This window comes from Chiloscyllium plagiosum, unplaced genomic scaffold (genome assembly GCF_037043375.1).
Source record: "Chiloscyllium plagiosum isolate Xiang-an unplaced genomic scaffold, Cpla_swu_hap1 HiC_scaffold_4, whole genome shotgun sequence".
Lineage (NCBI taxonomy): Eukaryota > Metazoa > Chordata > Chondrichthyes > Orectolobiformes > Hemiscylliidae > Chiloscyllium > Chiloscyllium plagiosum.
In genome coordinates, this window is record NW_028270142.1 from 104,840,653 (window position 1) to 104,864,693 (window position 24,041).

At 39.4% G+C, this 24,041-nt stretch overlaps 1 protein-coding gene across 5 annotated transcripts in view; it reads left to right on the plus strand.

The window, feature by feature from the left end:
* esrp1 (epithelial splicing regulatory protein 1) overlaps positions 1–24,041 on the plus strand; it is an 84,212-nt gene that overhangs the window by 11,202 nt on the left and 48,969 nt on the right. For 4 of the 5 annotated variants that reach the window (XM_043688049.2, XM_043688050.2, XM_043688051.2 and 1 more), the window contains exons 7-10: positions 6,373–6,483; positions 13,719–13,851; positions 16,151–16,193; positions 17,381–17,682. In XM_043688049.2, the coding sequence (XP_043543984.2) occupies positions 6,373–6,483; positions 13,719–13,851; positions 16,151–16,193; positions 17,381–17,682 (589 nt within the window). The remainder of the gene's footprint in view (positions 1–6,372; positions 6,484–13,718; positions 13,852–16,150; positions 16,194–17,380; positions 17,683–24,041) is intronic. The other variant, XM_087986541.1, reaches the window with a different exon arrangement.

Consider the following 24,041-nt stretch of genomic DNA (forward strand, 5'->3'; position numbering starts at 1 on the left):
CTATTGTACCATTCACTTCTAAATCTCATCCTTCTCAATAGATTTCAGGATCTTACTCATGACGGAGGTTTGGTTGATCAGTCTGTAATTTTCCATCTTTTGCCTTACTCCTTTTTTAAAATTAGGATGTCATGTTAGCAATTTTACAATCCTCTGGGACCCTTCCTAATTCTAGCGATTCCTGAAAGATTACCACTAACGCCTCCACTACTTCTTCAGCTATCTCCCTTAGAACACTGGGGTGTGGTCCATCTCATTCTTGATGGAGGGCTTTTGCCGGAAACGTCAATTTTCATGCTCCTCAGATGCTGCCTGACCTGCTGTGCTTTTCCAGCACCACTCTAATCTTGACTCTAATCTCCAGCATCTGCAGTACCTACTTCTGCCTGTAGTCCATCTGGTCCAGATGATTTATGCATCTCCTTAGAGATGTACAGCATGGAAACAGACCCGTCGGTCGTACTCGTCCATGCCAACCAGATGTCCTAACCCAATCTAGTCCCACCTGCCAGCATCCATTCCATACCCTCCAAACCCTTCCTATTCATATACCCATTCCGATGCCTTTTAAATGTTGCAATTGTACTGGCCTCCACCACTTTCTCTGGCAGCTCATTACATACACGTACCACCTTCTGTGTGAAAAAGTTGCCCCTTAGGTCTCTTTTATATCTTTCCCTTCTCACCCTAAACCTATGCTCTCTAGTTCAGTACTCCCCCACCCTAGGGAAAAGACTTTGTCTATTTATCCTATCCATGACCCCGTGATTTTGTAAACCTCTACGGGGAGAATGCGGGTAAGTGGAGTTGAAATGCCCATCAGTCATGATTGAATGGCGGAGTGGACTTGATGGGCCGAATGGCCTTACTTCCGCTCCTATGTCTTATGGTCTTATGGTCTATAAGGTCACCCCTCAGTCTCCGATATTAAAGGGAAAACAGCCCCAGCCTATTCAACCTCTCCCTATAGCTCAAATTCTCCAACCTTGGCAACATCCTTGTAAATCTTTTCTTAACTCTTTCAAGTTTCACAACATCTTGCCGATAGGAAGGAGACCAGAATTGCACACAATATTCCAACAGTGGCCTAACCAATGTCCTGTACAGCCACAACATGACCTCCCAACTCCTGTACTCAATACTCTGACCAATAAAGAAAAGCATACCAAACGCCTTCTTCACTATCCTATCTACCTGCAACTCCACTTTCAAGAAGCTATCAACCTGCATTCCAAGGTCTCTTTGTTCAGCAACACTCCCTATGACCTTACCATTAAGTATATAAGTCCTGCTAAGATTTGCTTTCCCAAAATGCAGCACCTCACATTTATCTGATTTATCTGGCACTTCTCAGCCCATTAGTCCATCTGATCAAGATCCTGTTGTAATCTGAGGTAACCTTCTTCGCTGTTCACTACACCTCCAATTTTGTTGTCATCTGCAAATTACTAACTATACCTTTTATGCTCACACCCAAATCATTTGTATAAATGATGAAAAGTAGTGGACCCAGCACCGATCCTTGTGGCACTCCACTGGTCACAGGCTTCCAGTCTGAAAAACAACCCTCCACCACCACTCTCTGTCTTCTACCTTTGAGCCAGTTTTGTATCCAAATGGCTAATTCTCCCTGTATTCCATGAGATCTAACTTTGCTAACCAAACTCCCGTGGGGAACCTTGTTGAACACCTTACTGAAGTCCATATAAATCACGTCTACCACTCTGCTCTTACCAATCCTCTTTGTTACTTCCTTAAAAAACTCAATCAAGTTTGTGAGACATGATTTCCCATGCACAAAGCCATGATGACTATCCCTAATCAGTCCTTGCCTTTCCAAATACATGTACATCCTGTCCCTCAGAACTCCCTCCAACAACTTGCCCACCGCCGATGTCAGGCTCACTGGTCTATAGTTCCCTGGCTTGTCCTTACCACCTTTCTTAAACAGTGGCACCACGTTAGCCAACCTCCAATCTTCCGGCACCTCATCTCAGCAAGAGGCCTAGCAATCACTTCCCTAGGTTCCCACAGAGTTCTAGGGTACACCTGATCAGTTCCTGGAGATTTATCCACTTTTATGCATTTCAAGACATCCAGCATTTCCTCCTCTCTAATATGAACATTTTTTAAGATACCACCATCTATTTCCCTACATTCTATATCTTCCATGTCCTTTTCCCCAGTAAATACTGATGCAAAATACAGATCATTGCTGATCTTTGATTTCTGTTCCACTTCTGTAAATGTGTTCATTACTACTTAATACTCAATAAGCAAAATTTGTCTCTTACATTTAGATGTGATCAACAACAAAACTTCAGCAATCTCTACAAAATTCCATTTGTAGATTAAATGACAAGTCAATGCTGTAATGGATAAAGTTCAATTTGGGAATGTATGAAACCACTCACTTGAAAACCTCTCGGCACCACCCCTACACACCCCCCCCACCCAAAAAAATTGATCAATGGAAAGTTTCAAAACTGAGATGGATAAATATATTGGACCGGAATATTCACAGTTATTGAACCAAGACAGGTAAATGCAGGAGAGATCAGCAATGATTTAATTGAGTGGTACACATAAAAGTGGATAGATCCCCAGGACCTGATCAAGTGTACCTAGAACTCTATGGGAAGCTAGGGAAGTGATTACTGGGCCTCTTACTGATTAATTTGTATCATTTAATTAAAGAGGCTAAATGATCTATTTCTGTTCTGGTTTTCTTATTTGATTGTAATGAATTCATTGCTGTGATCCCCACCACAGGCGCTTGTTACGAAATTTATATTACGGACTCAAGAATGATAGATTAGAGTATTTTAACCATAGTGTGAAATTAGGAAATAAGGAGTAATAGTGAGGTTATTTGGTCTCCTATGAAGATCAGCATAGCTAGACTAAATAATGAAGAATTCTATTAATATACTGACTTTTTTTCTCAAGGGTTGAACTTTCAAATAGTTGAAGTTATTTTACACATATATAAAAACCTGATTAGACTCCATTTAGAGTATTAAGTTCAGTTCTGAGCAATATGCTGCAGAAGTCTGTTCTCGCCTTGGAGAGAGCGCAAGGCAGAATCACTAGAATAATACTAGGATGAAAAATTATAATTATAAAGAAGGGTTGCACAGATTAGCCTTTTATTTCCTTAGTATGGGAGATTAATTAATAATATAGTTGAGATGATTGTGATAATTATAAGTGTTGACATAATAAATAAGGAAAAATTACATCCTGTAGTGGAGGTTGGCAGTGTGGAGAGGAGAATGGGTGTGTTGGAGAAGACTACAAACTAATATTTTTAATTAGTATTCTACATTCATGTGTGATATTAAGAAGCACTTCCTCACACCAGGTACTGAAAACCTGAAAATCTCTTTCCCCCACAAAAAAAATCAATGGAATATTTCAAAACTGAAATAGATAAATATGTTGGACTGGGATATTCCCAGTTATAGATCCAGTTATGGTGGATATCAGCAATTATCTAATTGAACGGTGGGACAGACTGAAAGGCTAAGTGGTTTATTTCTGTTCTTCTTTTCTCATTTGAGTGTAGTGAGCCCATTGCTGTGGTCTACACTACAGGCTATTGATATGAAATTTATACTGTAGCCAGGTACTGTACACACACTGGTGAAGGAGTTTGAGAAGAATTAATTCCATTCCTGTTCTTGCCACTTGCTATCATATGCACTTTGCAACAGAGACAAAAAAAGATGGCTGTGCTACTCTGGGAACATGATTAAAATGACCTGTTGTTGACATGCCTTTTTTTGTGTTTCATTTCCTTCCCTTCTCTTGGGGAAGCATTGAAAATGCACTCCTTGTTAGAAGAGTGGAAATTTGCTTTATGGGCATTTTGAGTCCGAAGTCAGAAAGCACCAATGCGCACTGTGAACTAAGTTCAATGCATTGTCACTGTATTATACTGTCAAGTGGCGTTTGTTTGTCATTGCACAAGAAGATTGTAATTTTAATTCCAACCCTGATTCCACCTACAATTAATTATCTTCAAATATTGCCTTTAGTTCTTCCACAATTTCCATATCCTTGCCACAAGCTCCCTTCCTAGCCACATTCTGGGTTAACCAAGCTCTTGATAATTTCAACATCTCTTAGCTGAATTTTTGATCTCTTATCTTCACCATCATAATGACTGCTCACTTACACCTAAATAACTTTGCCTGCCTACACTATTAAATGTTTGTTACTGAAATATTTATTCATGCTTTACACTCATCAAATCTGGATTGATAATGGTTTTCCTACACCTTCCCACTTTCCAGCCTTCATTCCAACTTTTCCTAATTGTATTCCATATCCTATTCCAAGATCGGTCACAAAACTTCAGGTTTAAATCTTATTCTAAGGCTTGAGTATATTTTTAAAAGCTGATACTGTGCAGTGCTGATGGAGCCACATTTGGATGAGAATTTGAGCTAAGGTCCCGTCTGCCTCCACTCCTCTGGCATTATTTCACAAATGAGCAGAGGGATTATCCCCAATGTCTTAGCCAATGGTAATCACTCAATCAGCAAGACAAAAAAAACAGATTATCTGACCAGTTTTACATTACTGTTTCCTACAGTACAATAATAGTTTTAATAAATACTCATTAGCTGCAAAGTGCTTTGAACAATCTGGTTGTGAAAAGTGTAATTATAAATGGAAGCCTCCTTCCCTCTTTTTTTACCTTAGCTCCTTCTCCACTTCCTCCAATTTTAAATTCTTGTCTTTGATTTTTAATTTTTTCTTGCAGACACTTCATCTCTTCCAAGCATTTCAATCTCCTAAAACCTATAAATTCTTCTCCTTTAAAATTCTCCTTGCTCCGATTCATGCCTTCACCTCAGTGTTCAGAGTTCTGTCTTTCACAGAGCAGACTGGCTGATTTGAATTGAGCTTGATTTTTCCCTATTCCTACAGATAAAGGGAATGCTGATAACACTGCTAACTATTTATGAGTTACCATCAAAATGATCAATGCATTTGCACTGATACCACCATACTTTAGAATTCTCTCTCCAAACCCCTCTACTTCTCCATCTCATCCTCCTACTGCAGGACCCTTTTTTAAAAATGCATCACTGGCCAAATTTTTTTTGTTGTTTTCTACTTTCACTTTCTTTTGCTTGGCATCTGTTTTTCCTTGCATCTCTATAAAAAGCCTTGAGATAATTTTCTATGTGCAAGCCCTCCTGGTTAATTTATTGAATATGTAATGTCTGTGCAGCTTAATGATTTTCTTATAATCATTCGAATAACTGGGCAGCACGGTGGCACAGTGGTTAGCACTGCTGCCTCACAGCGCCAGAGACCCAGATTCAATTCCCGCCTCAGGCGACTGACTGTGTGGAGTTTGCACATTCTCCCCGTGTCTGCGTGGGTTTCCTCCGGGTGCTCCGGTTTCCTCCCACAGACCAAAGATGTGCAGGTCTGGTGAACTGGCCATGCTAAATTGCCCGTAGTGTTAGGTAAGGGGTACATGTAGGGGTATGGGTGGGTTGCGCTTCGGCGGGTCGGTGTGGACTTGTTGGGCCGAAGGACCTGTTTCCACACTGTAAGTAATCTAATCTAATATGAGAAGATATGTTAAGTGTGTCAATCAAATATAAATGCTGAGTGCTATGATCACTGCATGTAAATTGCTATCTGCTCCTCTTGTTGAGGGAAAGAAAAATGATTATCTCTTAATTCGACACATGCACCTCAAATTATTCTTTGAATATTAGAACAGAGTACATATAATAAAATGCTAAGGTATTTTAATTAAGACTTGGACCTGTTTATTTCAAATGAATTAAAGAAGCCTCAATTAAATAAAGAAATCATTTTCCTACAGAAGTGTGAAACCTTTTTATACCAGTACATGAAAGCTCAAAGTAGATTTTCTTCATAGCAACCAATGAATTTGGCTAGTGGAATTATTTCCTCAGCTTTTTAGAACCTAAAATAAATGGCAACTGTTAACTTAATTTGCACTATCCAGTCCAAATTATTCAACATTTCTTCATGCTAATTACAATATCAAAGTAATATAGCTATTGTGAAATTCATTTCTAACTCGGTCCATGTACTACTACAAAAGCAGGACAATGAAACGCTAGACATGAAGTAAACACAAAGAAGCACTAGAAATAATCAACAACCCTTCTTTCTATGGGGCAAGAAAGAGTTTAAATATTAATGTCATTCTCACTATGGAATGCTGCTTGACCTGGGTATTTCCATTATTTTTTGTTTTTATTACATTTGGCTAATTTTGTATACATAACATTGACTGAGTGTTAGTTGATTGGAAATTAAGTCTTATATTTCTTGGATTTTAAAAAGTTTACATTTTTTAAATTTTATTGACAGCAGCAAGATGGAGATCATTGATGATAATACAATAATCAGAGCGAGGGGGTTACCCTGGCAGTCATCTGACCAAGACATTGCTCGATTCTTCAGGGGTCTGAACATAGCTAAGTTAGTATCTAACAGAATAAGAAAAGATTATGATAATGGTACACTAATACTACTTTCCAAACAATTATCCTCTGATTATATATTTTTTGAAATGTAATTGTGGTCTTGTTCAGGTTGGTCATCTTTTTCTTTTCCTCGGTCTCCACACGTCAAATTTCATCTCCTCCCTTGTTAAGATAGTATGTACACTGAACCTGTTTCCACCTCACCAATGTCAAGTGCATAAATTTTCATAGAATCATAGAATCCCTATAGTGTGGAAATAGGCCATTAGGCCCAACAAGTCCACACTGATCCTCCAAAGAGTAACCCACCCAGACTCATTCCCCTACCCTATTCTCTACATTTACCCCCTGACTCATGTACCTAATTCACACATCCCTGAACACTATAGGCAATTTACCAAAGCCAGTTCACCTAACCTGCACATCTTTGGATTGTGAGAGGAGCACCAGGAGGAAACCTACACAGACACGGGGAGAATGTGCAAACTTCAAAAAGACAGTCACCCAAGGCTGGAATCCAACCTGGGTCCCTGACATTGTGTGGCAGCAGTCTAACCACTGAGCCACCGTGCCACCCTAAAAAAAATTTTAGGTGGATATTTTTGTATAGGTTTGGCTGCATGATTCCATATCGAAGAGGCATGGATGTTATGTGTTCTCACTAATTGTGTTTTCAGGGGTGGAGGGTGTGGGAGGAAGTAAAATAGGTAAGATAACTAATTCACCATCTTCCAACCCATGAGTTCCCAGAATAATACTGAGGCTGGGCAGGACACCCACCATATATAAAGAAATAATTAGAGTAAAAAGCTTTTTAAAAAAGGCATGAAGGAAGGGATACATTTTTTGAAGCTACTCTTCTTTAAACTAACTCTGATTCCAATGTTCCTTCTAAGCTAAACGGTCATGTCAGTCGGCATGCTGATGCCATTTGTGGGGTTGATTCTGGTTCTAAAAGTAAAATGTTATTCACTATAATATTTCCTGCTACCACCCACAACTCGCTTCCTATAGGTCATCCCATTTCTCCCCCTCCCGCCCCATCAAATCCTTCCTAAAGCCCTTGACTCATCAGGATCTGGCTTCATGGGGCTTCCTGAGTCCCAGCAGCACCCAGAATGGGATTCTGGCCGGTCACTGTGTTGCTTCACCAGGAGCACATTGGATTTTCTGGCAGCTCCAGATGATGGGCCTCCTGTTCTTTGAGGGGTGGAAGTTCCACTTTGCATTGATTTTTACCCATCCACAGCACTTTATTGCTGCAGGCTTGACTCATTCTTCAACTGTTAGCTCACTGACATATATCCAACTCTTGTCTTCCTTCACACCACCTAGATTCATAGAAACACAGTACACAAGAGCCAAAGTAAGCCATTGTTCCTCTGAACCTGCTCTGCCATTAAGATTATCGCTGATCTGGTTGTGGTGTCAACTCAACTTTCATGCCTGACCCCCATAATCAGACTCCTTGTCTATCAAAAAAATCAACTTTTCTGTCTTGAATGAATTCAGTGAACTCGCCCCCACTGATTTGACTGTTTCTCTGCATTCCAAACTGATCTCTCATATGCTATCCTCCAAAGGTTTGAGGCAATCTGAAACTGAACTGTTCATTTCTGAGCTCATAGCTAATCCATTTCACAGCTCACCCATGTGCTCACCTACTGATGTTAGCACCCAGTCAAGCAATTTTAAAATATTATTGAGACATCCAAGATCTTTAGAATCACAATAATGTGAGCTACATTCCTTCCAATTCATAGAATCCCAACAGCGTGGAAACAGGCCATTTGACCCAACAAATCCACACTGACCCCCTGAAGAGTATCCCACCCAGACCACTCCCCTACCCTGTTTCTCTGCATTTACTCTGACTCATGCACCTAGCCTACACATCCCTGAACACCATGGGCAATTTAGCCTTTTTTTATCCTTGTTTTCAAATCATTCCATTGTTTCATCTCTTCTCCGAACTCTACAACACTCCAGGATATCTGTCATACCTTCTTCTTAAATGGGTAGGAAACAGACTGATCAAGAAAATTCACCTGAACACACATTAGAAATATTTCCCTCCCCTATCCTTGGCAACACAGTGCCTCACAGCGCCAGAGACCTGGGTTCAATTCAAGCCTCGGATGACTGGCTTGTGGAGTTTGCACATTCTCCCAGATTTCCTCTGAGTGCTCTGGTTTTCTCCCACAGTGCAAAGATGTGCAGTTAGGTGAATTGGCCATGCTAAATTGCCCATGGTGTTCAGTGATGTGTAGGCTAGGTGCATTAGTCAGGGTAAATGTAGAGTAGTAGGATAGGGGAATGGGTCTAGGTGGGATACTTTTCAGAGGGTCAGTATGGACTTGCTGGGTCAAATGGCCTGTTTCCACACTGTAGGGATTCTATGAATTGGAAGGAATAAAACTCATTATTGACATTCTAAAGATCTTGGATGTCTCAATAATATTTTGTAGATCTACTCAGCACAGAAACAGACCCTTCATCAATGCCAACCAGATGTCCTAAATAAATCTAGTCCCATTTCCCAGCATTTGGTCCACAGCCCTCTAAATCCTTCATATTCATATACCCATCCAGATACCTTTTAAATGTTGTAACTGTCCCAGCTTCACCACTTCCTCTAGCAGCACTACCCTCTTAGGTCCCTTTTAAATCTTTCTCCTCTCACCTTAAATCTATGCTCTCTAGTTTTGGACACCCCCACCCTAGGGAAAAGTTCATGTCTATTTACCCTATCCATGCTCCTCATGATTTTATAAACCTTTATAAGGTCACCCCTCAGCCTCTGATGCTCCAGGGAAAATAGCCCTGGTCTATTCAGCCTCACCCTACAGCTCAAACCCTCCAACTCTGACAACATCCTTGTAAATCTTTTCAAGTTGCACAAAATCCTTCCTACAGCAGACATCCTTCACTTTATTTGGATGTCAGTACAATACACTCAGTAGCATTTTCACTCTTTTTCTTGACTTTTGCTTCCAAATAGAGTCTTTCACTCCTCATCCTCCCTTTTGAGCTCTGTAATATTATATTTCCCTATCTTTGTTGACATCTATGGATATTAACCATCCAGTCCTCCATTTCTATATGATTCAGATCTCACTAATAAGTAACTCCTACAAGGTACAAGTCAGGAGTGTGATGGAATACTCTCCACTTGCCAGCATGAATGCAAGAAGTTTGATACTATTAGAGATAATGCTGCTAGCTGTTGCATCTGCTGCCTTCAACATCCATTTGCTTTACCACTGACACACAGTGGCAACTGTGTATCATCCTCAATATGCAACGCAGTGATTCACCAAGGCTCGTTCGACAGCACCGTCTACCACCTAGAAGGAAAAGGGCAGGAGATGGAAACCTGCAAGTTCCCATCCAAAACATGTGGAGCCTTTCCTTCGCTGTCAATGGCTCAAAATCCTGAAACTCCCTCACAGCACTGTGCTTGTCTGTTCACTGTAAGGATGTGTTGCAAGTGTTGAAGAAAGAGCACATTATCTCCTTCTTCAAGGCAGTTGGGGATGGGTAACAAATGCTGGCCTAGTTAGCAATGCCCACATTCCATGAATACATAAAAAAAACAAAATCCACAACTGACTGGCTGTCCACTGGAATATCAAATTTCCACTGCATACCTGCTTTTGGCTCATAGGACCTGACACCTTGAGGTTTTGATTCCGTTAATGGTGTGCAATGCCGAATTTTGTTTGAGGAGAAAATGAGAACTGCAGATGCTGGCGAACAGATTTGAGAATGTGGTGCTGGAAAAGCGCAGCAGGTCAGGCAGCATCCGAGGAACAGGAGAATCGACTTTTCGGGCATAAGCCCTTCATCAGGAGTGGGGCTCATTCCTGACGAAGGGCTTATGCCCGAAACGTCGAATCTCCTGCTCCTTTGATGCTGCCTGACCTGCTGTGCTTTTCCAACACCACACTTTCGACTTTAAATTTTGTTCGAGAATACCACGTTTCCAAACGATTTGTTTGCTGCTATCCTCTTCCTCCTTTCTGATTCCCACTTACTTGCAACTTTGAAGCCCTTATGGCTGTATGCTGACAACTTCCTACAGCCTTTGATCCAGGAAACTGTTAGCTGATCAAATGCTATGCAGTGAATCCAACTGCACTTCAAGCTCAGAAATCCCTTAGTGGGAGTTGAGACAGCTGGTGTTGTTTTCTGTAAACATAGGCCCTCCAGGACTCAAATTCTGATGTTGCTACTTGATTTTAGTAATGCATTTTACAGCTCATTTTGTCTTTTAACTCTACTTAGAAATATTAAAAGAAACATCTTAGATAAAGAATGATATATATGGTTGCAGTTCCTCTAGGCATAAATCATATCAATTTTCAGTATCTTGCCCAGATTAAATCAATCAAAGGCCAAATTCTTTACTTAAATTTATCAAGAAACCATGAAATATTAAATACTCATATTGGAATCCATGGATTCTACTCATTGAAGATTCTCTGAGCAGTTGCAATCATAATAGATATTTTGTTACTCATTTGCGGTGTGGGTAATGTTGACTCAGCCAGCACTTTTTCCCCATCCCTAATTACCTTGGGAAAGGTGGGAATGACCTGCCTTTTTGAATCACTGCTGTTTTTGCTGTGCCCAGCTAAGACTTCAAAATATGTGTTTAGCCTTATTTTATATATCTTTCTGCTACTTTACAATATTTTCATTTCTATAATTAAGATTTGCGCTGAGTATGATTTTGCAAGTGCTGAGCACTCACCAGCAACTTGCTAACTTAGCTACTCTTATGTGTACTTGGGCATTTGAGTATGATCAAGCTTCATGACCATAAGACTAATTTCTTACCTGCACCCTCTTACCCCAATGTGTGCTTCAGGACACTTTCCAGGGGAAATCATTGGACAATGATCATAGATTCATATATCTTACAGCGTAGAAGAAACCTGTCAGCCTGTTGTCTCTGCTGACATTTTTGGAAAAGAATTGTGCGAAGTCTCACATTTCCACATCTTACCCATAGCCCTGAGAAGTTCTTCATTCCCACTGTTTTCTGCTCCCAAGGTCACAGCTCTAACTTTGAAAGGTCAATTTCTCATCCCTGGCAATGTGTTCGTAATCATCCACTGTAACGTGGTTTTTACATCAGACAAAGCAAACTCAGTTGATGTTCTCCACCTTTATCTGCCATCCCATTCAACTACTAACTCTGAGGTGCTGAATTGTCTCTATCAGTGTCCTGGCTGCATTCATTAAACCTCAATGCAGACTAAAGATCAAACCCGGGACCTGCTGGTATGTATGACTTGCCTCCATACTGGATTGTGAACTTACAGCAAAGCCGTTTAAGAGTCTTACATTTACTTTGTTTCATCTGTATTTACTGTTTATTTTCTTTTGATTAACTCAAGACAAAAATGTGTGAAGTTATATATTTGGGATGAAATAACCCATTGGTTTTTCCCCTTTTGCTGATATGCAACTGCTGAAAATATCAAGTTTAAAATGGACACCGGATTTAATTTTTCTACATTTCACTAAAGATTTGCAAATAATGCTTGAGGTTTCATTTACAAAACTATTATAATTTGAATTTTTACATTACCAATTTAAACATCACACAACACCAGGTTATAGTCCAATAGGTTTAATTAGAAGCACTCGCTCTCGGAGCACTGCTGCTTCATCAGGTGGTTGTGGAGGACACAATTGTCAGACACAGAATTTATAGCAAAAGTTTACAGTGTGATGTAACTGAAATTATACATTGAAAAATACCTTGATTGTTTGTTAAGTCTCTCATCTGTTAGAATGACCATGTTAGTTTCACTTCTTTCACATGTAAATCACAAAACATTTTTTAAAAGTTACATACTCAGGTTAACTTTAACAATTGGTGTCAGCCCAGATAATGTGTTGAAGGTGTTAGCCCCTGTGTGCTGTCTGTGCCATAATGTTTAGACTGATTCTAATCTAAAAAATGAATTAACAAAATCTTACATGGATTCATGCAGTTTTACAGCAAAGAACAATGTAACTCTGCAAGTACAAATTCACCCCACAAACACATATTTGTATGTGTGCATGTGGGTTTGTGCGTGTGTGTTGTGGGGGGGGGGGGGGGTGGGAGGTGGGAGGTTGTGAGTGTCTGTGAGAGAGAGTGTATATGCAGGTGTGTGAGTGTAAAGGGGTCTAAGTTTGTGAGAGGGTGCATGTGTGAGTGTGTGTTTGTAGGTGTGTGTGTGTGTGTGTATAAGAGTGCCTGTGTGTGTGTAAGAGTGCCTGTGTGAGTGTAGGAGTGCCTGTGTGTGTGTATAGTACAATGGTGGTCACCTGCAGTGTGACATGAACCCAAGATCCCGGTTGAGGCCATCCCTATGGGTACTGAACTTAGCTATCAGCCTCTGCTCAGCCACTTTTCACTGCTGCCTGTCCCCATGTCTGCCTTGGAGGTTGGTTCATTGCCAATACCTTACCAATGGTACTCAAATCTGAGTTTGATATACTGTACGTTCCTTGAGATATGATATCCTTGGTGATTACCCACAATGTGATATCACAATGACCAAGAATAGATTAATTAAAATTAAAGTGATTAAGGAAAGAAAAAAGACAAAAAAGCTTTAAAAAAGAACATGATAATAAATAGTAATTCATAATTATTACAAATAGGTAACTGAAATAAAACTAATCAATGTTTAGATGGCAAAGGTAAGTTTCTTGAATTTAGATCTTGCAGTTGCTTATCTCTTCAGAAGTGATCTGCTGGATAACCATCTACTAATTTGCTGGAAACGTCGATGTCCTCCTTATATTGTTTACATTCACTTTTAATAACATTCACTTTGAATTCCATTAAGTTCACAAGAAAAAAACTTTTTGGCAAGGACTTGAACTGAATTTAGCTTTTAAATGTTTTTTATGATCTTTGTACTGCTTGAGATATAGTTTCCAGTGGTGTTCTATTTTAAGGATGATGTGTGATTAACAGTATTACACTAAATGCTCTGTTACTTCTGAATAACATTTGTTTGAGTAAATAACTGATACTTTAAAGATAGTGATTGTTTTCACTTTGAAATTCTTTTTTTTCAGGCTTAAATACCTTACACGTAATCAGTTACATTACTTGTTTGGGAGGAATTGTATTCGTTTCAAATTTTGCAATTTGTCAATGTGTTTGTCTGAGTAGTATTTTTCAGCTGTTAATTATAATGTTCTTATTCTTATTTACAGGGGTGGTGCTGCATTATGCCTAAATTCACAGGGAAGACGAAATGGAGAAGCTCTTGTAAGATTCATTAATGATGAACACAGAGACCTGGCACTGCAAAGGCACAAGCATCATATGGGAAACAGATATATTGAGGTATCTATTATGAATTTCTTGAATCTAGGATTGTTGAATTATGGATGATCTGTAACCTGTACATTTAGATATCATACGCAATTAAAACTCTATAACATTTCTCAACGTTTTCCTGCACTATTGACATTTTCAATATATCTTTCTGTTACAATTAATGTTGAAAAATTTCAAAATATATAGTTTTGATTTATGGGTCTTCTTTGTCAATGTTTATAATTATGAGGAATATTTAATTTAGCACAAACTGATTCTATCTGAACAATGCTGAAAGCGTTGCAACAGTTTAGATATGAAATATTCATATTTACAGAAAAAGATACATTCATGACTAACGAAAGAGTCAATGATAATCAGAATTAAGTGGGAATGTGGAGTTTAGTTCATACTCCAATCAGGCAAGATGTAATTGAATGACCACTCCCCTAATTCAGACATTCTTTGTACTAAATTGTATGAAATGATGAAATGAACTATTTGAAAAATAATTCACATTTATTTAGAGTAAAACTGAGAAATAGTAATTTTTTAAGGGGGCACATTGTGTGCAATCTATACAACTAATGATTTAAGTGAAGTTTAACGATACTATATGAGTAATCAGAATCACCAGGGCAAATCTCGACCAATCAACATCAACTTGCCAACTAAACAACACTCTCCTCTCAAGAAATTTCAATGTCTTTACCCTTTACATTGGCATTCCTTGAGATTGTCCTGAAGAGTGCAAAACGAAATGCTTCAAAATATGACTCTTTCCAGTAACACTTTAATTTGAAACTGCAAAATGATTATTTGTATAGTGTAGCACCTTAGCCAAAGGTTTCCTTTTACTTCATCAATGAATTCGCTCAAATTAGTCAAATATAATCTGCTTATAATAAATCTGTTAGCAGCTAACAATGGGTTATTTGTGGTAACAGTACATGTGATGACGAGGTCTGGTGTGGTTGGGTAAGGACATGGGAGAGATGCTCAGGCTCTAAAATTATTGAACTCGATATTGACTCCTAAAAGCTTCAGGGTTCCTAAGTCGAAAATGAGATGTTGATCTTCCAGCTTGCGCTAAGCTTCACTAAAGCACTATAGCAAGCCCAGGACAGAGATGTTGGCCAGGAAACACGATAGTATGTTGAAATGGCAGGCAACCAGAAGCTAGCAGTCATTTGTACAGAGGGAACTTGGAATGCTGAACTATGTAGCCATATAACAAGGCTCAAGCAGTACAATAGTAATATAGAAGATTTGGGTTTAAGTCTGCTCCAAGAATGTGTCATAACATGTCACAATGTTTAAAAATAATTATAACCAAAAGATTATAATTCAATTTGTAGAAGATAGCATCAGGATATAGCATGGTATTCTGGTCCTGTCACTGAAAACACACAGGAGAAATTGAGATTTTTTTCAGCACAATGAGGAAGTGTCTAATTAAAAACCTTGGAGATAAATGGGCATAGAGGAAATAAATTTAGAATAATTAATATAATTTTAATGCTGATATCAAGAAGTCACTCTTCATATAATGATCAACACACAGAATGGACTTCCAGAGAAAATAATGGAGGCCAAAATACTGTATTATTTAAGAAATATTAGATGCTGCAATGGGTAGCGTTCAGGATATGAAAAGTAAATGGGCCAATTATCATCTTAGTTTTGAAAATTAGCTGGAGTGTGCAGTCTATTCTTGCTGATTTTCAATATTTTACACCTAGGGGTTAAAAGAGTTGTAAGTAGCCTTTTCTCTCTTCTTTCTATCTAAATTATTTGTCTTGCACATTGCTCTATCATATGTAATATTCTTATATTATCTGAGTGCAACACATTAACTGTGTGGCTTCCATTTAAGATATTCAATATGTTTATTTATAGCTAAACTAATAAATACAGCAGCTAAACTAATATATATAGCGCAGAATAATTTCCAGATAAAGCCTATGCAGACAGTTTGTAGACATGTGATAACATTTGGGTACTTCATTCCTTTGTACATTGATCTGTTAAAGGGACATCATTCCAAAATGATATCACAACACCATGCACCATTTTCATTGTTTCGTGTTTAACATTTTGTGAATGTAGCAAATAGAGTGAGCTTCATATGATAATTTGCACTTTAAAATGTAATATTTATAAAACATTTATGTGTCAATGATAGGAAAAAACATTGCATTTGAGTAGTTATAATCTCTGGGCATTCCAAAGCACTTTACAGCCAATGAAGTGCTTTTCAAGTGTACTGTATACTGAAAACACACAGCTATTTTGCACAATATTCTCATTGTTAAATCTTCTCCAGGTATACAAGGCAACAGGGGAAGATTTTCTGAAAATTGCAGGAGGTAAAGTTGGAGCATATGTTTCTTGTATTTTGATATTACTTTGCAAACCAAGAAAGTCGAAATGCACACTTTATGGATTGAGTTTAACATTATAAGCTGATAACATGGAGGGAAATGTTAACATCTGTATAATCAAGATAATCTGAAGCAGAGGTTCAGCATTGGAATGCAGAAATTTAATGCTGAATGGCAAAGAATCAAAAGATAGAGAAAACTATGTGCTCTAATGAAATCTGGGTGGGCATTTCTGGTTTAAATTTCAATCAGGTTACTTGGATTTGCAAGTTACCAACCATCAAAACAAAAGCATACAGATGTTAGGGTTTAACTAAGAGAATTGTTGATACTGGGTCAATCAGATTGTTTGATTTTCATAAACAGTCAGGTGCTGTGTTTCCTTCTTTATCATCCTCTATTTTTCCCTGACTCCTGATTGAGCTGACGAAAGTACAGTTCTACAGGAATCTGCCATTCTTAGTTTTCTCCCTTGAGTGATTTCTAAATGTAGGGTGGCACAGTGGCTCAGTGGTTAGCATTGCTGCCTCACAGCGCCAGGGACCCAGGTTTGATTCCCACCTTGGGTGACTGTCTATGTGGAGTTTGCACGTTCTCCCCATGTCTGCATGGGTTTCCTCCGGGTGCTCTGGTTTCCTCCCACAATCCAAAGATGTGCAAGTCAGGTGAATTGGCCATGCTAAATTATCCATAGTGTTTAGGGTAAATGTAGGGAAATGGGTCTGTTTGGGTTACTCTCTGGAGGGTTGGTGTGGACCTGTTGGGCTGAAGGGCCTTTTTCAATGCTGTCGGTAATCTCATCTAAATAGCAAAATAATCATTTCATCTCCAATACAATTGTGTTCCCGTATTTGCCTTTACTTGTGCACATGGAGGCTATGTTGTGACTGGCAACCAATCACTGATCTATTGTCCCAGATTAAATTTGAAGTAGAAGATTTCAAACTTGAAAATGCTATGCATGCAGAAAGCATGAAAAATGCCCCAGCTACAGACATGTTCAAAGTATTTGCTTCAGAACCTATGATTCAAATCATCTGTTTGACTAAATTCTGCTGTTCTGGTAACTTGTAATTAGACCTTCTGTGATATGCTTTATGTGGATGCACATGTATTATCTTTCTTCTTTCTTCTATCAGCCACTTACTTAAAGTCACTTCGTATCTTTCTAGGTACCTCGAATGAAGTTGCACAGTTCTTATCGAAAGAGAATCAGGTTATTATTCGTATGCGTGGCCTTCCATTCACAGCCACAGCAGAAAATGTCTTGACATTTTTTGGATCAAACTGCCCAGTAACAGGTGGAAAAGAGGGAATCCTTTTCGTCAAGTATCCTGATGAGAGACCAACGGGTGATGCTTTTGTGTTGTTTGCCTGTGAGGGGTATGCCCAAAATGCCCTCAAGAAACACAAGGATATGTTGGGCAAGCGGTACATTGAACTGTTCAGGAGTACAGCAGCTGAAGTTCAACAGGTTAGTCATATCATACTTTTGATGGTCATGTTAATTGATTCAAATCATGGAATGAAGAATTGAAAATGTCCTGACAGCACCTTTTTCAAGCTTTCTCTTTTTCATTACCAATTATTGTCTTTGAAGTGGTGAGTCACTTTTAATAAACTCCATCAATAAAGGTTATGTGTTGAATATCAGACCTACTCGTGGCTTTCCTGTTATTTGAAGTACCACAGTGAAGCGCAGCAGGAAACCTTGTGTAGTTGCATGCTCTTTTTTGATATTTCTTTGAAATCATTTGCTTGTTCATGTTCTATTTCAGCATTCCTGATTTCATTAGATGGCACAAAAGAAAAAATCATCATATTGTTTGTATATATTTTTGCAATGGTAATACCCAGATACAACAATGCAAATAGTCAACATGGCTTTGTGTGTGGGAAATCATATCTCATGAACTTGATTGTGTTTTTTGAAAAAGTAACAAAGAGGTTTGATGAGGGCAGAGCGGTGGACGTGATCCATGTGGACTTCATTCAGGCATTTGGCAAGGTTCCCATGGGAGATTGGTTAGCAAGATTAGATCTCATGGAATACAGGAGAACCAGCTGTCTGGGTACAGAGCTGGCTCGAAGGTAGAAGACAGATGGTGGTGCGGGAGGGTTGTGTTTTTCAGACTGGAGGACTGTGACCAGTGGAGTGTCACAAGGATTGGTGCTGGGTCCACTACTTTTTGTCATTTATATAAATGTGAACATAAGAGATATAGTTAGTAAGTTTGCAGGTGACACCAAAATAGGAGGTGTAGTGGACAGCGAAGAGGGTTACCTCAGGTTACAATGGGATCTTGATCAGATGAACCAATGGGCTGAGGAGTGGCAGATGGAGTTTAATTTAGATAAATACAAGGTATTGCATTTTGGGAAAGCAAATCTTAGCAGGGCTTACACCCTTAATGGTAAGATCCTAGGGAGTGTTGCTGAACACAGAGACCTTTGAGTGCAGTTTCATAGCTCCTTGAAAGTAGAGTCACAGGTAGATAGGATAGTGAAGAAGGCATTTCCTTTATTGGTCAGATATTCAGTATAGGAGTCAGGAGGTCATGTTGCTGCTGTACAGGATGTTGGTTAGGCAACAGTTGGAATATTGCGTACAATTCTGTTCTCCTTCCTATTGGAAGGATATTATCAAATGTGAAAGGGTTCAGAAAAGATTTACAAGAATGTTGCCAGGGTTGGGGGATTTGAGCTATTGGGAGAGGCTGAATAGGCTGTGGCTGTTTTCCCTGTAGGCTGAGGTGTGACTTTGTGGAGGTTTATAAAAGGGCATGGATAGGATAAATAGACAAGGTCTTTTCCACTGGGGTGGGGCATAGGTTTAGGGTGAGAGGGGAAAGATATAGAAGAAACCTAAGAGGCAACTTTTTCACGTAGAGAGTGGTGTGTGTATGCAATAAGCTGCCAGAGGAAATGGTGGAGGCTGGTACAGGTACAACATTTAAAAGGCATCTGGATGGATATATGAATAGGAACGGTTTGGAGGGATATGGACTGGGTGCTGGCAAGTGGGACTAGATTAGGTTGGAATATCTTGTCGGCGTGAATGAGTTGGACCGAAGGATCTGTTTCAGTGCTGTACATCTCTATGACTCCATATGTGGTTTCCTGAATGATATGTAGTGCAGTGAATATTTGGCAAAGTTGAGATCCATTAGGCCAACTACATAGTTATGAGATATTGTGCTGTACTCTAGCTGAGTTTGCAGCACTAACCCACTTAAAATTAACTGAGTAACAATCAATGATACAATTGAGAAAACCTACAATTTAATGCCTTTTCACTTATATTTGGATACTCTCCCTGAGAAGACTACCCACACCATGATCAGGATCAACACATGTCAGAAATGGGTCTAAAATAGGAGTTGGGCTCCCTGATCTGCATAGGCAATGGACAAGCTACATATTAAAGTGGATACATCAGCTTCAATTTCTTGGTCTAACTATCCAAACTTTATAAATGCAGAATGGCCATTTATTCAATGTACCAGATAACTAATATTACCCATGGAATTTTACAAAAGCACGAAGAACAGAAAGGAGAATATGTTGGTTAGAAAGCAAAAATATAAACCTGTTTCTGTCTCTGTCCATAAAAAAAACAAAGAGAATCTAATTTTAAAACCCACTCTAGTTGGCACTGAGTTTTCAGTAAAGAATGATAAGGCAGAGGCATCAAGTAATGGGTTTCGCGGTAGTGCTTTATTATGAATGGTTTGGATGGATTGTTAACCTCAATACCAACCCATAATTGCTTCGCCAGCTATATGAATAACAAAAATCTGCTTGCCAGTGTTAGAAAAAAAATCTTTGAATCTTCAGGAGTACAATGCATTATTGCTATGTCGTGAGTAAATACCAGAAGCATGTTCAGCACGTCTAGCAACATTACCTACTTACCTATTCTTCCAATAAGGATACAACTAACATAGGGGAAAATGTAGATCCAAAGGAACACTGCTATATATTGGCAGTACCATGACATAAAGTAGTTATTGCAGCAGTCCTCCTTCCTGCTGTAATGATATGACAAAATATTTATTTATAGTGTATTCTATAATCAAGAATTTATAGTCATTTAGACACCATTTCAACCAGTTAATTGTTACTTTAGTTTTTTACAGTGGTAATTCAAATGCTGCTGACTGATAACAACAGATTGCACTGTAACACAATGTGATGTTAATTAAAATTTTCTCCATCGATCTTGCCAGTGGATTTGGTAATAATTTAACAGCAATGGATAAACATCCTGTGCAATGACTTAGTTTTGTTACATCTGCGGTTGGTTTGTCATAAAATCCTGACGATATGGAAGCAGACCATTTGGCCCATTGGGTCCACACCAATTCTCTGAAGACCTCCTCATCACTGTAACCCTGCATTTCCCATGGCTTATGCACCTAACCTGCTCATCCCTGGTCACTATGGGCAGTTTAATATTGCCAATCCACCTAATCTGCACATCTTTAGATCCTGAGAGGAAACTGCAGCACCAACAGGAAACTCACACAGACAGAGGGAGAACGTGCAAACTCCACACAGACAGTCACCCAAGGCTGGAATTGAATCTGGCTTCCTGGTGCTGTGAGACAGCAGTGCAAATCACTGAGTCACCATGCTGCCTGACTAGTAGTTTAATATTTTTTGAAATGGGCATTGCACATCTGATTTTAATGAATGAGATGTGTGGGTGTCCCATTTAATTTCACGAGGTGACCTGAAACATTAAAGAGTGTGCCTCATATTTGTAAGAGCTGTTTTGTTTTAATGCCTTAGGAAATCCAGAAGCTGTAAGGAGAAATAAAGAGCTGAATCCTTCAGCTGAGTCAGGAAGAACATCTATGTTTCCCCATCCATCCAACAAATGTCCCTCCATGCCAACAGATCCCTGTGGTATCCAACCTATGCCCTTTCACAACTGAAACAATAGGTGGAATCCTTTAATTTGGCTCATGTACAGTCTTAAAAGGCCAAGACACCTTTGTTCCTTTAGATGGAATGCCCACCGGACCTCCTGCCTGCTAGGTACTTCTGAGGGCACTGGCAGGCCTTCTTCCCAATGGAAGATTCCAGTATACCATGTCCCACTTCCCAAAAAGCTGTCAGTGTATTAGAGACAAACAGCTTTCAGTAAATGGCAGCATCATGCAAGCAATAGTGACCGCTGTCCATACTGCAATTTCTGTAGCCCCAGAATTGATGAGCATCCCAAGGAAAAGGGAAGAGTTAGAATAGAATCCCTACAGTGTGGGGGCAGGCCATTCAGCCCATTATGTCCACACTGATCTTCAAAAGAGCATCCCCTACGCTATAACTTTGCATTTCTCATGGTTAATCCACATAGCTTGCACACCCCTGCACACTATGTGCAATTTACCATAGCCAGTTCACTTAGCCTGTACATCTTTGAACTGTGGGAGGAAACCAGAGCAAACCTACGCAGACACGGGGAGAATATGCAAACCCCACACTGACAGTCACCAGAAGGTAGTATTGAAACTGGGTCCTTCAGGCTATCAGGCATCAGTAATAACCACTGAGCTACTATGCCAACCCTTTGTTGTCAGTAGTCACCCGCCCATTCCATGTCCTTGCCCTCGATCAAGCAGAAATTTATTGCCTGGTGAGACCCCCTGCCCCTTTAACTAACAGACACTCTATGCAAAGTAGCTGAAGTGAGGCATTTGGTATGCTTGCCTTTATTGGTCAGAGTACTGACCAATAAAGTTGGGAGATCATGTTGTGGCTGTACAGGACATTGGTTAGGCCACTGTTGGAGTATTGCGTGCAATTCTGGTCTCCTTTTTATCGGAAAGATGTTGTGAAACTTGAAATGGTTCAGAAAAGATTTACAAGGATGTTGCCAGGGTTGGAGGATTTGAGCTATAGGGAGAGGCTGAACAGGCTGGGGGTAGGGCTAGATTGGGTTGGGATATCTGATCGGCGTGGACAGGATGGACCAAAGGGTCTGTTTCCATGCTGTACATCTCTATGACTATGAATAGAATAAATGCATTCAAGGAGCAGCTTGATTAGCTCATGAGGATGAATGAAGTAGAAGGACATGCTGATCATGTCAGGAGATTTAGAATAGACTAGCTATCCCAGTGGCCCATTCGTTATAGTTCAAATTTCAAAACTAAGTACATCGAGTCACTTTACTTCATCAAGCCAATTCATACATGCATATATTTTAGTTAAAGTTCTCTTTGTGCAGATTTTTAATATTTTAATTTGAACAGCAAAACCTAACTCAATAAGTGTACTGAATACAATCAAAGCTTGGAGGATGATGCGACAGGATGAGGGTAATTCACAGAAACCCTCTCCTTCTACTCTTATAGTGGGAATGTTGGGATTTCAGCCAGGCTTGACTGACGTTGGATTTAAAATTTGGGAGTCCAGAGGTATCTCCTGTTTGGGAGATCTGTTCAATGGGGAGGTTATGATGTCCTTCGAACAGTTGCGTCAGAAGTTCGCGTTGCCAAACAAGGACCTTTTTTGATATTTTCAACTACGAGATTTCATACAAAAAAAGACCACATTGATGACTAATCTGTACAAGTCAGATATGGAAAGGAGAGTGCTTCGGCCAATGGGTGCACCCTCGGTCAGTACTCTCTACCACTCGCTAGGTAATAAGGTATCGAAGGACATGGAATGATGATATAAAACCTGGAATCAAGAATTAGGGATGGAAATCTCCTTAGGGTGTGGGAGGATATCTGGGGAAGTGCTAGGTAGATCTTATCTGTAATAAACTCAGGCTATTTGATTGAAGATACTACATAGGGCTCATATGGCACCAGAGCGACTTGCAAAGTTCAAGGCAAGAGCATCCACAATGTGCCCTAAATGTAAAATAGAAGTTGGTACTCTCAGTCATTGTCTGTGGACATGCCATAAGATTCGTAGATATTGTGACAGTATAGCGAATGCCTTGGTGAAGATTTTGGGAACGGAGATTGGGTTGGACCCAGTGTTGTCTCTCCTTTTGGGCTTTCCAAATTTTCCTTCTCTAGATGCATACGGGAAGAAACTATTTACTATCCTTTCTGTTTGTGCGAGGAAAAATATTTTAGTAAGTTGGGTATTGGAAAGCCCCTCCGGGACTTTTGAATTGGCATAGGATTGTTATGGAATATATTCGCCTGGACTTCCTTACGAATATGGTGCACCAAAAAATGGAATTATTTTACAGAACATGGCGGTCCTTTTTGAACTACACCGATGCAGATGTACTGGCCATACTGTTTAGGGCCTTTGTTTTGCTGTAAGGATGATGTTTGTTGCTTCAGGGGCACCTGGGAGGAAAGAGTCCCGTATAAATACAGGTTTTGTTGGACGTGGTAAAATTTTAGTTTGAATGTGTGTTTATTTATTTATTTACTTTTTTTCCCCCTTTTTTGTTGTCAATAATGTACGACCTGTGGTCTTTTTTTTATACGTAGAGTTTTCTTTCTTGTATCTTATTTTGTGTTTCGGTAGTTTGTAGAATAGATTAGTAGTTAGCTTTCTTAATTTTATATTGGTGCTGTTATTATATTGCAAAGTGGATACACTATTTTGTATTAATTTTGTAATTTAATTATGAAAAACTCAATTTTTTTACAAAAAAAATCTCTACTGGGAATATATTAAAAGCATCACTTGAGCATGCTTTTCTCTGACACACTTGTTTTGGTGTTCGAGTTTGATGCCATGACTAGGAGGTGCCAGAATTGGACTGTGGTGGACAAGGTTGAAAATCACACAGCGGACTGCCGTTCCTTCATCAGGTGGTTGTGATGGGGAGGGCAGCGTTCCGGGGGCTGG